We start from the raw sequence: 17362 nt of genomic DNA, 5'->3' as shown, positions 1-17362 counted from the left end.
TGGTAGACCATTGTACAGGCATCAAAACGAAAACTAGAAACGTCTGAACGATAATGCTTTGGCAGTGAAGTTAAACCGAAATAAATAAAAATGAAATAGAAATATGTAGTCCATTAAAAAACAATTATTATTACAATTATTAAAATCAAGCTAAACATAAACATGTAAAAAAAAATGTTTTAAAATCAGGGAAAGGCGCAAGTGATATCTCAGCAACTTTACAGGAGGAACAAAACCAAAAATGTATTATAATTTGAAATAACTTTGTACACTGACTTTGATCGTTTATAAAAAAAAAACATCTGTACACTCTTAGCTGATGGTATATTTTGCAAATATTTTAATTAGAATAGTAATTTCTATTTTAAATTTGCTTTTTAATTTTAGTACATTATAGTATAAGATTGTGGTTAGCGATGTAAAGTTGATATTTGGAGCATGGTAACGACTTCAGGTAACATGGTAACCAGTTCAGACCAGCTAGAAACCAGCTATTATGTTCCAAAACACAGCTAAAACCAGAGGGTGGATAGGACATGTTACTGTATCAACATCCTCGGTTTGCCCTCTGATTCGAGGGTTAAGGTGTTGAATGAGAGCTATATAACGTTCCAGTAATTAATGGTTCAAGAGATGAAGAATATGTGTCTTATCTATACCAGACTGGGAAGGTTTGCTAAGTTTGTGGTAGATTCAATGGATATCTAATAATTAATGAGTGAAGAGACTATATGCACCCATTTTTAGAGCCCAGATGAAGCAGAAGTAGAGACAGACCTTTTATACAGTAATGTATACGAGTTTAACGGATTGTCAAAACAGAAAAAATGTTCGGTAGGGGCTTAGCATCAGGTGACTGGATTTTGAGAAGTGGATGCAGAAGCTGAGTTGAAGAAGTCGTCCTGCACCAGAGAGAAGGAAGGTCCAGTTGTGACATTGCGATTAAACATCATGAGGTTAAAAAAAAAAATGAAAAGCATATGCATAGATGAACTGTTTACAATAAGACCGACAGCATGCATTCAGAAAACAGGGATTCACTTCATATACATTGGATGCTATACAAAAACAAACTGCTCTAAATGGTCACATCAAAGTCCCCAAGATGCTTTGAGACCGCAATGAGTTTCAGAAGGATTTTATTAGCTTCATAAGCTTCTAGAGTTTTAACAAAGGTCAGAATGAATGTGTAAACCTGTGCAAATCGTCCACGAGGGCGAGAAGAAGCCAATTTTTACAACACAATGCTATATTGGGAGTATTTTCAAAATTTGTAGCAGAGATCTTGCTAAACTGTAAATATACTGTTTGAAATCTCACAAATAGATAAGCTGCTTCATATTCCACCAACCGCCGGTTTCTCTCTCCACCCGTCCGTTGCCGTGAAGTTGAATAATAGACAGTACTGTGAATCTCGATATAATTTTACAAGAAATATGCAAAGGTTTAAAGTCTAAAAACAGAGCAAGATAAAGAACAATATTCTAAATACTCTCTTATCATCTTGTGGACCACAAAACATGTCTACATGGTACACCGTATGGATTTCAAAGTTGGCCTCGTATTTATAATACTGTAAACTCACATCATCACAGTTTGTGTTTCCACCATGTAAACACACAAGAGTTTGTCATACGAAATAATAAGGGATCAAATCTCCCTGTACACGGTGGTCTAGCGTCGTCTTATTGTCGAGAACTCGCTTTCTACAAACAGCCGCAGCAACAGATCGTCGACTCGGAGCTGTCCGAGAGATGGAGGAAACGAGCTCAGATACTGTACATTTAGCATAAACGATTCTACGTTCTAAACACAAAAGTCAAAACAGCCGTCTGCACGATTTAATGACAATGAACAATAGTAATGCAAACTTGGGAGCGCTGATTTCCGTGGTGCACAAACATGGATTACATCTGGAAGGAGTAGGGAGCACGGAATATACAGTGGGTCTCGGCGCGACGGTGACTCACGTGAACATCAACACATCAATCTACAAGGTGCTCCACGAGGGTTTTCGACAGGCACGCGTCTGCCGATGTGTCAAGATGGACATTGTCTGAATGGGTTGGAAAGATCCCTCTTCCACGTACAGTTACGAGTGTGGCTGGAGGAGCTCCCGGGGCCTCGCCACGCGACATCGCGGCGCGTGAATCTCTTTCCCTTCACATGGTCTCATTGTGGCCGGACGAGTGGTCTCTTCTGGGGGTGGAGGCGCGGGACGACCCCTTGTCCGTGCTCTCTGAGCTGGAGCTCAGGTGCTGCTGCTCAGAGCCAGCGCTGGAGGTGACGGTGGAGGAGGAGGTGGAGGACGAGCGAGTCTTCTCCTTAAAGTCTGTGATGATGACGGTCACGTTGCCCACCGTTATAGCGAGCTGCTGAGCCGAGCTCCTGTCCACGTTCTTCAGTTTAGGTCTGAAGTGTAACAGAGTGGGGAGACACACCAACTTAATTACTGCAGTGTTCGTTGCATGAAAACTATTATATTTATAGTTCTCCCTAAAATGTCTTCAGGTCATTCTGAACAGCGTTGATATTATTAATGAACACTAAATGAATACATACACCCACACAAACATAGAATATATTGTGCATCAGGGATGTCAAAATAACAAGACATTCCTTATGTTCAATACACAAATAAAGATATCTTAATGAAAACTGAGACTTCGGTCTCTCCGCTGAAAGTTCATGCAACCGAAAAACCTCCTCACATCATAAAGTGCAAAACAACATTGTAGAAGTAATCCGTATGAATCCGTCTTTTGAGCCATCACGTTAGAATGAACATTCAATGGAGGGACAGAAAACACTCAGATTTCGTCAAAAAAATATCTTCTTTTGTGTTTTAAAAGACAAACTAAAGTCTTGTGGGTTTGAGAAGCAATTGATGACAAAATGTTCATTTTCGGGTGATAATATATAAGTATATTTCATATTTTTAATATATAAATCAAACTAGCAAAGATAAAAGGTGCACCAAAAATGTTTTGGTAGTCTTGGCTGCAGATGTAACTACATCAAGAGATCAAAATGATCTTTCCTCATGCAAAAGATAACTTTTTTTGTAGCCAATTTACTCGGCAAACAAAAGTCTCTTTTAATAAAAGGATACAGAGAGTATTACGCTTCATGTGACGCCATCCATTATAACTGATGGGCTCTCTTAAGTACAATACAATAGCTTTTTCTAGGCCTCTAATATGACTATATGAGACTTTGCTTCATGTAAGTGCGTACTTTCACAAGCTTTTATCAGAAGCACTTTTCACATCATTAGTAAACTACAGAGTGCATCTTTAAACGTTTCATTCAGCCCAAAGTTCTGAATATTATAATCCAGTTTTAGCGGTCTACGTTGCAGCAAGTTAAAGAGCCCATGGATTATGCAACTGGAGAGACTAATAGCCGCTCATTGGATTTTCTCTTAATAACTCAAAGCAGCGACTTGAAATTGAAAATGAAGTCATTAGTAGGAATCAAGAATACTCTAATGAAGGTAAAAGCCTGTCTTAAAAAAAACAAAACAATGCTATCTGAATGCAAGCTTTTGCAGAATTTGAGCATAACGCCGCCAGAGAGAAGCCTCCCATTTCACAGAAAAAAAAAGTCAACAATCACAAGATCATTCAGAACATAGATAATGCACATTTCCATTGCATGCCAAGTTTAAAAACTGTGGAAAAGCAGATCAGTTCTGAACTTACCGCGAAATTATAGATTTGTTATTCTTCGTGACAGACTTGCCAGCCTTCATGCCGTTACTTTCCCCGGCTGGTCCTTTCTGAATGAGTTTGGGCCTGTAAACGTTGATTCAATATGCCATTAGTAACTATTACCATACAGCAAAAGCTTTTAGCCAAAGTGATGCAGAAATGAGAAACATGCTTTTCTCATTGAAGCTCAGCAAATGAAAAATTACCAGTTGAGTTAATTTAATAAACGATCCAGTAAATGAATATTTTTGTGCGTGATACTTGAACTGCTCCTGTCTTCATCAGCTCTCAATAGAAATAACCGAATAAAACCTTTATAGAGTGCAACAGTGGCCATCCACTTCTCAGTGGCCTTGATCTATTTATCTTACAGGGTTATAAAAATGCTTTTCTTAAGAATTCTAAGCCATGAACTAAACCAACCAGCTGCGAAGTATTTAAAAAAAAACGTACAAAAATGTAAAGACTGTTTACTTAATGCATTAATAAGGCTAAGAACTACAATCCCATGAAGCATTGTGAATAAAAGTCTAAATAAAAATGGAGAAACCGTTCATATTAATATGTTGCTTATAGCAAATATTTAAGTAGTTAGAGCAAAAAGGGCAGACCAAGTCCATTACGTGATTCGCAACGCTTCATAAGACTAATTTGACAAGACATGCTCATTTCAATTCTCTGGTTGGTGAAGATTCATTTGAACGCTAATGGGTAACAGTTTTTCACAGCATTTCCAATGTTAAAACATGACAGAAGTGGAAATAGCGTAGATTAACGGCTACAACCAAAGCACATACCATCTTTTAACAAACTCGCAGCTCACAGCTGGTCTGTCTTTATAGCGTTAATAAATTATGGTTCAAAATCAGTTCCCCTGTAGAGAAAATTGATGGGATTTTTAACTCCAGAACCCCACCGAGAAGTAAAAATACCTGCATTAACAGAATTAAAAGTATGTGGCATAATGAATTAATTGCTCGCGCTTGTTAACTTGGACCGCCCTAATAGCCATATCCGATCAGACCAAACTAAAAGTAAAAAGGCCGCTTGCAGAGCGCACTCACTTCATCTTCTTAGCGGTGGGTTTTTTACTGGGCGTGAGGCTTTTCGGTCTCTCTTTGTGTTTCTCCATCATGGCTCTCTCTATTTTTCCTTTTTTGAGTTCCTCTCTCTCCGCACCCATCCTCTCCGCCGGCTGCATCCCAGAGCCTGCCGTGTGCGGATGATCTTTATCCATGTGCTCTCTGTGAGGCTGAAGTTTGTCCAGCATTGCTCTGTCCGTGTGCTCTCTGTCTGTTCTGTTGTGCTGCTGCTGCTGCTGCTGCTGAAGGAGGTCTGGGGTCAGTCCTGCTCTCTCAGGTCTCCTGTCTGTGTGGAGCGGTTGCGGTTTGTCTAGACCGCGCTCCTGTCTCCGATCCTTGTGAGAATGTCCACGCTCCAGCTGACCCCCGTCCAGACCTAATCTCTCTGGATGGTCGGAGTCAGGGTGGAGACTGCTGAGTCTATCCGAGTCGGAGTTGTCCATGTCGAAGTGGTCGTCGTCAGGCAGGTCTCTGTCTGTCCTTTCCCTTCTTTCCTTCTTGGCTGGGGGTGGGGCGGCGTACTGTTGAGCGACCTGCTGTGCCACGAGTTGAGAGTTTATCCTAGGTTTTCTAAAAAATAAAATAAAATAGAATAAAAAGTTTGCTTTGTCAATACCGATGTCAATGTACATGACGAGAAAAAACACGTTCTAATTCCACCACGAACAGATCTTTTTCTTGTTAGGAAGACCAAAGGTTTAAAAGTTATATTTTCAGGAGACTAAAAGGGCTCATCAATTTTAAAATGTTTACGATGGCCAATCACGTCAAAGCAGGAAAACTGAAAGGAGCGGAATAAGAACTGTTTTACTCTAAAAATGTTGAATTACCAACAGAGACATCCATGGATGCAAAACTCACATGTGGCTGTTTTGAAGTGAGAATACAATGTAATTTACGTGTTTAATGTCATTCAAGAAACATTTTGACCCTATTTTGACACATTAGGCAAACTAAACAGGCATGAAGCATTGAAAAAGCAGAATACGATGAATGAAGCAATACAGTTACCATTTTATAACTGTACTACTATAAAAATGTTTAAAGACCGACAGAAATATCCAGGGAAGCAAACTTAAAAATGGCTGCTTTGAAGTCAAAATAGGGTATAATTTATGTGATTCATGTAATTCCCATTTGAATATGTAACATTAAATATTTTGACAAATAAGGCACAATAAGTACATGTTTAAAATATCATTAGCAAATATTTCAAAAACATTACTTACCAACCATTTCCTTCACAGTTCTATTTCTAAATTTAAATACATTTAAAAAAAATCAGCAAGGAAAGAATGTTCTGCCTTTGGAGTGCATGACAAAAGACGACCAAAAAAAACACCATTTTTAAAATATGATGCCAAACAACCCTCACACAACGCCACTGAAATATACTGAAATAAATAGAACACACATTAAACACAAAACCTCATGTGTCCCACTTAGCCAGCTTTTGCCCTATTAAATAGCATAATCTAATTTTCCACACATACACTAATTCTTTACTAAACCTCATTTCCATATTAATACTGATAGTAAAGTTTATATTGAATATTACCAAAAACTATAAAATTACACAATTTAATGAACTGGAATTATAAGGTTTTCTGAAATACTGGAGTAACAGTGCAAAAAATATAAAGATACTTTGCGTCACAGGAATAAATGATATTTTATGTTATAAATGCAATATATTACCATAGAAAACAGCTAATATAAATTGCTATTTAAATAGCATTTTGTGTTTTTATTAAATAAACGCAAACAAATCACAAGAGATCACTTCAAAAGCATGATAAAAACGGTTTAAACCGTACATGGGGTATTATTAAAAATCTATTAAATGTGTGCTGACCCTGTGTTTCTGGGGAACAACTAATTCTGGAGGTTTGGGGGAAATGCTGCGTTTATTAAACGAAGCAGATATTTTCCAAAATGGCGACGATGATTTGGTTCATCAACGATTGAAACCCAAGAACTCCATGCATCGATGTCCTCACTACGTTTTATGAGCGAGGGGAGTATATTGCGGGTTTAAAACGTCACCTCTCTGGATTTCGGCTGAAGAATCGCAATAAATAGAAGTGGATTTGAGTTAATAACACACCCTGCTGACAGTTCAGGTCTTTGATTGGCCGCTCTCTATGATGTACTAATTACATTACCTGTTCCAGATTTAACCGCGCATAATCACCATCCCCTAATCTTATTAATTTAGCTAAATAAATACAAATCAACATACTCTCTTCACCGCAACATCGCAAGCACAAATCACACCTAGACGGGAAACGTCACATTGTTTTGCCCCAATTAACTGGGATTATGGAGCGTTGCCGCAGTTTTGAGTTATGCAAAAATCCTCGTTGACAAGCGGAAAAACTACTTTGGCATTTTTGCATTATTATAAGTGTGTGGTCCACTTCGCAGCACGAGAATGGCTTGAAAGCGAGAGAGAGAGAGAGAGAGAGAGGGAGAGAAAGGGTTTGTGTGTGGGTTTATTTGTGTGTCTGTCTATGTGGTATCCTGCTGATTCCCTCAGCTGTTGCTACTCTGGTGCGTAAAAGTGGCCAGACACAGACAACGCTCACTCGAGTCAGCAAGAAGCACACCTCAGAAGAGCGTAATAAAGCCGGCCTCATCAAACGGCCTCTCTCCGTGAGGGAGCGGGGACTGATCCCGTCGCTTTAACAAAGCCAGAAAATCAACATCCAAGCATGCAATTCACGCCGAGAGGAGATGCCTGCGTACTTCACGCCGCGCACAATACATGAAAAGACTGTCACTTTGGCAGAGATGTGAACACCTGCAATAAAGCCGCCGAGCACTCGCCGCATGAATCCCGCAAGAATATTTGGCCGAAAACAGGTAATGGAGCGAAACATAAAAGGACGTGGCGCTTCTTTCATGATCTGTCCATTTTAAGGGCAAACCGCTCGAAAACAACAACAACAACAACCAACAAAAGATTAAACACACTTTCCACATGCATTGGGATCCAAATGGCTAAGGCCACTGGTGATTTTTTTTGTAATTTGAACTATCTGCATTAACATTTGGAGTTGAATAAATCCTAAAAAAGCATTTGGTGGAAACATCTGATATTTTGTACAGAGTTCAATGCCACAAATTTGCTTGGCGACCCAGAATTGTCAGAAATATCCCTGCTGTATCCCATAACCCACTTTTGGGAAATCTTAAACGGCTAAAATAATTACACGCTACCATCTGCGCTTTGCTTTTGCAAAACTACTATGAGCTTACTGAATGCATCTACTTTTATTGTTCACTATTGGCCTGCATATCTCTAACGTGACAGACAGACCCCTCATCTAATCCACTTAAATATAATTTCAGACACTATGGCTGCATGCCATCGGAGCCCATAACACCCTAAATTCATGCTCCTAACGTCCTCAACAAGACAACACCGGCGCATCAGCAATACGTCGAGCCATGCGTTTCATATTTGAACAAAACAACAACGCTGATGTTTAAAGCCTCCCCCATTTCCTACAGGGTCGACCGATGGGGCCCCTGCGCGCGGACCAGGATGCCTCCACAGCAGCCGGATCCCGCCGCCCGTCCCAGAGTGTCATTGAAATTCTACAGGAATCGTATGACGTCAGTACGGATGAAGACACAATCCACAGCAACCGGACCAAATATCAATGTTGACATCTTCACTGCATGCATGTGCATTGTGTTCACGGCGGGTATGAGTGCGTAGCTCCCTCTCACGAGCTGCGGGGTCACTTTACCTTGTAGATGTACCTTTCCGCACATCACATATACTGCATTTGAATGCCTCTGCACTGTTTTTGAAGGTGCAGACGCTACAGTCCCAAAATCCGTTGTCTGCAGAGGGCTTGGCTTGTCTTTTTGGCCTGCAAGATTTAAAGGGAGAACTGGTTAGGGTATTTAAACAGCATGCTGCACCCTAATTAGTGCAAATGTCATCATGTGCACTAATTCTACGTGGTGTATTCAGACGCCTGTCCTTCACAAGCACACCATTACACTCGCGATCTGACGATTTTGCATGCCTAAAGGGCGAACTGGCTTTATCTGCTGAAAAAAAGGCGAAGAGAGAAGAAGAGAGGAGGCGTTTCCTAAATTCCCTTTGTCTAAAGCTGGATACCGGGAGTCAGGCAAGGCTCCGTATCCGCCATGGCTGCGCTTTTTTCCGTTAAATCCGACCAGGAAAATAAGTAGACTTCAACCGCATTACGCGGCTATTCGCCAGCGTACGCAAACGCGCAACGCGCTTTACGAAAAGACAGAGCGAAAGAGACGTTTCTATACCTGGATGGGCTTTTCTTGTCGCCCATAATGGGAGAAACACCGTCTTCCAGAGGAGGGGGCTTCTGTAATGTACAGTGTGAGCTCCAGACAGAGCCGCTGCTGCTGTTATCGCACACTTGCACTCGCTGACCGCCGCAGCGCGAGGCGTCGGTCCGTCACGTGACCCCGCCCCGAGCCAATCACAACTCGCGCACGTTTAAAAGTCTAAATGTTTTAGGAAGAAACGCGCTCGTTTGAACCCGCGACCGCCGCGCTTGGACCGCCTTTGCTGTCGCCTGAGACGAAAAATAGCGACAATTTAAAAAAAAAAAAAAAATCGTGAATGACGGCACGCTTCTTAGGCTATAGAGCCCGCGTGGAGCCGAGGCCACGAAGTCTAATCGAACCGTCAAAACACGAACAAGCATAACATAAACTGGCGAACACATTAAACGAGTTAGTAGGTGACATTGATCGTGTGACTCCTTTGGGTCGGGCGCACACTTTGCGATTTACTTGCGACTTCAGCGAGCCATCGGCCCGCACCGGAAGATCGCGCGCGATTCACGTGCCGCTCGCACTTCGTGTGGGAAATACGGGGTGTTTGAAATTTGCCTTTTCATATTAATGTATTAAATTATTATTATGCTTTTATTTTTACGTTAGACTCGGGACTACTACAATTCATTGGCCCCGCAATCATTTCAGAGCGCGTTTACCACGCAACCGAGGCTCGGATAATAAAGGATTCATTTATAGATCACAACTCGCTGAAAATGCGTTTAGATATAGTTTACAATTAATAGACCTGTTTAACATGTTCAACCGTCTACCTGGTCATGTGTCCGGCCTCCAAACTAACAGTGAATGAACAGCTATTACTCGGTCAATAAAAAATAAAACCTTTATCACGGATGAGGAAATTACAAAAACTACTTGTTTAACACGAAATATCGCACGACAAATCTGAAACTGGGCCCGATTTAAAAAAAAAGAGAGTCGCAGGAGTCAGAAATCGGCCCAAAAATCGCAGTGTATGCCTGGCTTTACACGAAAGGTCAAGAAACACAAAAAAACCTTACAGCAAAATCTCCAAATAACACACACACAGGTCTACATTTCGTTTTGTATTTTGTGGGGACTCTCCATAAAGCATAACGTTTGTTTTCATATACACCCCTCTGGAAAGGAAAGGTAACTTTCTGTTGATTCATATTTTCCATCAGTGCACTCAATTCTGTTTGATTTATAGGCTTGTCACCTCACGGAGACCAAACAATATCCTCACAAGGTTATAATTTACTGATATTACAATACTTCAGGGGACATTTGACCCCATAACGTGATACCAGGCACACACACACACTTCATCCTAGTCCTGAGATGATTTAGATCTCATTTAACGTTACAGTATTATAAGGATAGGGCGCACAGGTGTAACTTAACATGTATAAACTCTGTTTGTGGAATCACAGAGGAACACGATGAACGATGATTGAGAGGAGAAACCACACATTTTGTTTTAATGAGAGTTTTTATTTTTCGTGCACACACTGCCTCCCTCTGGTTAGCTTTTAATTTACAGTGTCTTGCAAATATATCCAGACGCATCTAAACTTGTTCCACTGGACTAAATTGCATTCACGTTCACGTTTACAACGCTGCCCTTCATTTTCCTACAATTAAGTTATAAAATCCCTTTGTTATTATCCCGCTGCTCTTCATTACGCAGCATCGATAGGTGCTGTTTCAACGCAACCCCGCAAGCAAGACGTAAAGCATCCGAGCTGTTTCATTACGCGTTTTCTAAAAAGTCACCGCCTCTGCCCAAACAACTAAATATTCGCGCGTATGCAAAGTTCCACTTGTGATTTTACCTTCAACTTTTTTCTTTCTTCGGTTTTTTTTAAGTGGACGGAAGCGCAGAGGTCGCGGGTCGATACGCGACTGCTTCTCGGTCCTCCGCAGAATGAGTTTCGATCGACGCGGGACCTGGCGCATGCGCACAGCGGCGGCCCGGCAGGTAGTGACGTCACCGGCGCCATATTAAAGATTTGCTGCTGTTTTCTCCGTGTCGCTGTTGCCATCTTTCTGTTTCCAGCTGGACTCAGAGAGAACAGAGAGTAGCAAACATACCTCCACAATGGAAATCGACACACTTCTGGGAGCGTTTAGAGGTACCCACTTGACCGGTAGCGTTTAACAGAAAAGGTTTGGTAAATTCGTTAGCTTGCAGGCTAAGCTAGGAAACCAAACTAGCAGCCGATGCTAGGTGCTGATCCAGCGGGGGGAAACCATTAAATAATCGAGTAGTCGCTGTCGGATGGTTCTCAGGAGCGCACAGAAAACGCGTTTGAGTTGATTTTGTCGATGTACTCGGTCGGAAGTTGATAAAATGCTCAGCAACCTAGGAACAGATAGAAAGCCGGTTAGCTCTGAGCTACACTGCTGTTACTGTGCGAGCACTCCATACACTGGCTTAGTCGCTTATTTAACGTTACTGTCAGAAACTTCGTACTTGGATTTTCTTCGCTGCATAGTCAGCAAAAAAGTTTCTCTGTCGCTTGTTTGTGTGGCATAACTTTGTAGAAGAACGTGAACGGCTTGTATAATAAGTTGCTGACTGAGTGATGCCCTCAAACTCTCACGAGATCAGTGATGCTGACTTTGTTTACTTTGACTTTGTAACTCGAAATATTAGATTGTATGCAAAAAAAGAATACCCATAATCCAGTTTTCCTTGATGGTCACAGTTGTAAATGTATATGTTACACAGAAAATGCAATAGGATAAAATAATTTCTGCAAGAAGCATTATTTTTTGTTTTGTTTATCACTGTAGATTTCGAGAAGAAAGGAGAAAAGGAAACCTGCCCTATTTTGGATCAGTTTCTGTCGCATGTCGCAAAAACAGGAGAGACGATGTAAGTTCAGTCCTCGCACACAGATTCTGCAGGTCTTGTTGTAAAGAGCATATGCTTTTGTAGACGTGCTTCTCAAGGACAATATCCTGGTTTAATCCTTGGGTTTAAAAAGATGACAAAATTCAGATTTTTTTTCCCCCGCAGCATTCTGAGTTAATTTTGAGCTAATTAAAATGTTAATTATGAATATCATTTTGGATTTTGTGCACTAATAAAAGCAAAGATGTAAAAACAAAACTCGTAGTCAGAATTGTATGATTACAAGTCGCAAGTACCTTTCACCCCCTTCTCCCTTTAATTAAAAATAGTCTTTTGTAGGGCTTCTTTAAACAACAAATCAGTATTGGCAGTTCTAATTTTTTAAAGAAATTGAGTTTATTTAAAATGATTAGCTATCTGTGCCTTATCTATTTATTTTTTAATGTGACAACTTGTCTTCAGCGTGAGGGCGGGACAATAACACTCTCTCCCCTTTAGCTACCTGTCACTCACAGCATTTAGCAAATGACAATCATTTAACCGTAACGAACAAAATCAAATCCAACCTTAAATTTCTTCTCATTTGAGAAGCCTTTTCACTTTTTTATGTCACGGTGGAGAGGAGAGCTGTACATTTTTGCCAATTCAGGATGTGCTATTAGAGTAAATTTACTAAAAAAATGTAAATGTATGTCTTCATTTAAATTGCTGCTTTCTTCATCATCAGGATTCAGTGGTCTCAGTTTAAAGGTTACTTCCTCTTTAAACTGGAGAAAGTGATGGATGATTTTAAGGCTTCATGTCCAGAGCAACGGGGACCTGCCAATCCAAACGTTGAGTACATTCCCTTTGAAGAGATGAAGCAGAGGATTCTTAAAATCGTCAATGGATACAACGGGTAAGGGACAACATGCATATTCCAGTCGTTCCTTAGTTAAACGCGTTTCAATTCAATTGTTGTTGTTTTTTTCCAGGATTCCTTTCACTATTCAGCGTCTCTGTGAGCTTCTTACTGAGCCAAAAAGAAATTACACAGGAACGGACAAGTTCCTCAGGGGTGTGGAGAAGGTATGCTGCATTCAAGGAAATAAATAGCCAAACAAAAAAAAAAATGTGAACCCAATTTGTTGTGCCTTGTTTTCTGTGGGTCTTATAGGCAGATTAACTGTCTCTGCTCAGTTAAAATGCATTCTGAAAATTTTTTTTTTTCTTCATTTTCAGAATGTGATGGTGGTCAGCTGTGTGTATCCTACCTCAGAGTGAGTTGCACTCTTTCCTGCTCTATCTGACTGGTTTGTGAGTGGGCAGCTTTCGGTATCAGTTTTCAGTGATGCTTGTAATTTGTTCAAAAACCGTTCTGCTGCTCTTTAATGCATCTTGTATTTTAACAGGAAAAAAGGGTCAGGTTGTGTGAACAGAATGAATGGTGTCATGTTCCCTGGCAACACTTCAGCGTTTCCAGATAGGTGAGTTCATCACTTTAACCAGCATTGTTATGAGCCTCGTGGGTCACTAAACCAACTGAGTTAGAAATGTTAGTGCTCACGGTAAAAAAGAGGCTTGTTGGACTTAATTGTACTGTCTGATGGCTTGATGTGTCTTTGATTTGTCTGTGATAGAAATGTGAATGGTCCAGGAACACACAGGCCACTGAACAGACCAAAACTCTCCCTGTCCAGCAGCGTAGCTACCAACGGCCTTCCTGACAGCACAGAAAGCAAAGAACAAGTCTCAGAGCTATCAGACAGAACAGTCAAGTAAGTACAAAATGCCAGGACGTGATGCTCTTGTTCATCAGTATATGTAGACCTATGCTTAATGAATGATTTTATTTCCCGTTTCTGGTACTCAATAGGTTTATTAAAGTTGCAGCTGTTTTAAAAGGTCATTTAACATTAGTTAATGGAATAACTAATAACTAAACAGTCAACAATACATTTTGTTTCATAAAAATGAATAAATAGTGTATGTTAACGAAAATAATTATTCATTGCTTGTTCACTGTACATTTAATCTTAACTTTTAAATGATCTGTTTACTAACTTGAATAAATGTGGAAGTATTGTCCATTATTAGTTAATGAATCTTATATTAAAGTGTTGCCCATATTTAAATTCATATTTTCCAGTGCCATCATTTTAAGCATGTAAATTCCTAATATTTTCCCAATGTGTTTTTTATTTCCATAAATTGCTGTATTTTCAGCATATAAGTAATTTATCTTTTTTTTCCCATTTAGGCTCCTTATTGACACTTTTGTCTCATTGGTAAAGAAGTACTTTAGCCTCTAAAATGACCCTTTTTCTGTGCTGAAATGACAGCAGATAACTATTTGTTTAGATTTAAAACGAATAATATCATAATTTTGATGGATTTTCATCGTTTAGGATCAAACTGTATTAAAGGCATTTGAAAATCACAAAAGTAGGCATAATAACAAAAAGTTTAAATCTGTTAGTTGTTTAACAAAAAAAGACAACTTCTAAACTTTTTTTTTTTTTTTTTTTTTTTTTAAGTGAGCCTTCAGCGTCAGAAGCAGAAGGTTCACACAGTGGTCCAGTGAAATGTAAACATCGTGAAGACGATGACGACGACGATGATGCTGCAAACACTGAGACTCATGAAGCAAAGAGACTCAAGTTCGAAGAGGAGGAAGACGACAGTGAGGAAGGAATGGAGAAAGAGCTGGATGAAAAGCAGTTGCCCTGCACGTCGGTAGCAGAGAGCTCGTCGGATGTACCGCAGTCCTCATCAGACGTCGCTGCAGAGGCGAAGGATAATAAACCTGACGAATTCGTCACTGAAGATCAAGGTACAGTGCACCGACTACCAGCAGAATTATATTGACATTCACATAAAGACAGATTGCTTCTAACATCCTGTAAGGACTGAGATTGTGACTATCAGATCAATTTTAATTGAAGCATCTGGACCCATTCATTGAAGGTTGTTTCGGTTGTCTGGGACTGTCACCTACTTGTCCCAGGCTTGTTCGGGCCCCCCCCCCCTCCACAATGCATTTGTATTATCAACCTGAGCACCACCAGGAGTACTAGAGGCAGCTGTTTACCGTTGTAGCTGGGTAACCGTTCAGGGGAACGTGCCAAAAATGGAAAGTGCTGTTTTGTTCACTTTTTATTTTTCCCCACTTGTGTTTTTGTTCCTTTGCTGACATGCACGGCGAAGGCAGTTTCTGCAGACACGAGCAGCAATGAAAAATGCATTACGCCATAATAGGCTTCCACATAATAAACCAGATTACTTTCATGCCATTTGCTAACTGTTCTGGAGTTCACATAAACCCTGTCCCACAGTCCCATTTTGAAGGTTTGGTACGCTGCCTAATTCAGAAAATGCACTCCTCCTCCTCCCTCTGCCAGTCAGTCTGGTGTTTAAACTGGAGATTTAGCATGTCTCGATGAAGGCTATACTGGGTAATTACAGGCTTTTAGAGCTTTTTTATGTTTTGTTTACTTTGGAGGTCTAAGAACAGGTAAGTCTCCACTATCTGATGGTCAATGAAGCCAACCGGATGAGCAGTGATGGTCTTTAACAAATAAAGAGATGCTTGTAATAAATGATGTTGGTCAGAAGAACTTCCAACTAACATATTGTTTAATTTTTTTATATTTATTTCTGTGGAACTTCAGTTTTATAAAAACATCACTTTCAGTATAGTGTCCAATTGTTAACTTTAAACTAAGCATTTTTTATGTATTTTACATTCCTCTATGTATAAGTAATGTAAGTGACTAAACATCCTACATTAGGTTTGCCTACATTTGTTTTCTGCTCCTCTCTCTGCAGAACCCTCGAGTACACAGTCAGAGGTCGTAGAAAACGGGGTTGACAAAGCCACTTCGGAAGGTTCACCCGACCCTTCCCACAATCAGGCGACCGGCAGTGAATCAGATCTACCAGACCAACAGTCGGAGCAGGAAGAGGGCGCTGAGGCTCAGGAAACGGACGAGAGAAATGACCCAGTCAGCAGTAGCAGCAGCAGTAATAACAGCAGTGACGAGGGAGTGTCCAGTGCAGAGACTCCATCTGCGTGTCCCAGCAGTTCCACAGAGCTGTCGGCAGAGGGCAGTACCACTGCAGAAATCAGTTCAGACAGCTCAGAGACTGCAGATGACACCATGGAGCAAGACTGAAGTTTGGCCGCACATTATTGATTTTTACACTCTACTGTACAAAACCCCAAAAAATCACTTATCCTGCGAGTTTAGCAGATCCTTTATAGACCAGGAGAGGAGGCCATTCTGATGACCTCTCGTGACACATCTACTCCTTTTTGACCCTTCTTCGGGCATCTTCTCTTAATATGGGCTTTTCTCTGAAGAACAACTAAAAGAATCTGGAAGCTCATCTTTATGGTGTTTGAGTGGAGCGTTTGCCATTGAGTAACTGGAATGCCTTGTGTCCATGGCGGTTTTCTGTAATCTTGTTCTAATCATGGGCGTCCATCAACTTCACATCAACACGTTCTAAAGCTGTCGGGTAAAACATCTTTCATCTCTCTCCTGCTCTAGTAAGAGTGAAAACGTGGCAAATCTTTGGTTTGTGTGAATGTGTGCATATGTTTGTGGGGATGGGGGGGGGTATGTGCACTTCCTTTTTAGTTTAGTCTAGTCAACGGATGATCTCAGGATGCCCATTGACCGGCAGACCAGTGTCTAAACATTCCAGGAGAACACCCCTTTCCCCTCATATTGCCTTCTGCATTCATCTGCTGGTTTGTAGCACAAAGTGCTCAATAGCAGCATTAAGACCGATTTCCTTTCTTTGCTCTTTTTTTCTTTTATTTTTAGGTCCTTTGATTTTAACTGCCTTCCCAGCATAACACCGACATGTATTAATCCACTGATGCTGGTAAATAGATTCTAAAATGGACTAATGTGATTTTTCCATGCACTAGATGCTCAAGTGCTGTTGGTTGCAATGTGTAACTTAATATAGTGAGCCTGTCTTTTCGACTTACATTATTATGCTTAACCACTATTGAGCCATCCTTATTTGTTGTAAGATTTTCATTTTGTTTCATCAAACAATGGCAAACAGTTGTATAAAGGTTAAAATGAGCAACACTGTCAACACCAACATCTCTTAAACTGTACTTTTCATGCTTCCATACAGGCTGTTCTACCCATACCCATTTCCACAGCTCCTTTTTGATATGTAGAATTTTTAAATTAGATTTTGTAGATTCTAAGTGTTCACTGCTTTTGTGAAAAGTGAAAATTGTATGATCTCCATGTGAACTGAATGCTTGGGCTTTCAACAGTATTCCTGAAGAGCAATAAATGTTCACATTAAAAGCAGTGATATGCTTAATTTGTGGCAACCGGATACATTTCTAACACATCTGAATAAAACTCTTTGGA

General features: G+C 40.4%; 2 protein-coding genes across 2 annotated transcripts; one reads left to right on the top strand and one right to left on the bottom strand.

The window, feature by feature from the left end:
• Positions 1-981: 981 nt before the first annotated feature.
• Positions 982-9275, bottom strand: rybpa (RING1 and YY1 binding protein a). The gene is made up of 5 exons (XM_043224356.1): positions 9098-9275; positions 8554-8679; positions 4778-5365; positions 3705-3797; positions 982-2412 (listed from the first exon to the last, which is right to left on the bottom strand). The coding sequence occupies exons 1-5, from the start codon at positions 9121-9123 to the stop codon at positions 2163-2165; spliced, it is 1083 nt and encodes a 360-aa protein (XP_043080291.1). The 5' UTR covers positions 9124-9275; the 3' UTR covers positions 982-2162.
• A 1814-nt stretch (positions 9276-11089) lies between these two features.
• On the top strand, positions 11090-17299 carry ppp4r2a (protein phosphatase 4, regulatory subunit 2a). Its single transcript, XM_043225147.1, has 9 exons — positions 11090-11253; positions 11918-11999; positions 12706-12876; positions 12953-13046; positions 13200-13237; positions 13370-13444; positions 13598-13735; positions 14495-14790; positions 15786-17299. Exons 1-9 carry the CDS (start codon positions 11220-11222, stop codon positions 16130-16132), a joined length of 1275 nt encoding a protein of 424 aa, XP_043081082.1. The 5' UTR covers positions 11090-11219; the 3' UTR covers positions 16133-17299.
• The last annotated feature ends 63 nt before the right edge of the window (positions 17300-17362 follow it).

The sequence above is a fragment of the Puntigrus tetrazona genome, chromosome 23 (genome assembly GCF_018831695.1).
Source record: "Puntigrus tetrazona isolate hp1 chromosome 23, ASM1883169v1, whole genome shotgun sequence".
Taxonomy (NCBI): Eukaryota; Metazoa; Chordata; class Actinopteri; order Cypriniformes; family Cyprinidae; genus Puntigrus; species Puntigrus tetrazona.
The sequence above is the reverse complement of the archived record's forward strand: the minus strand, read 5'-3'. Positions and strand labels throughout refer to the sequence as shown.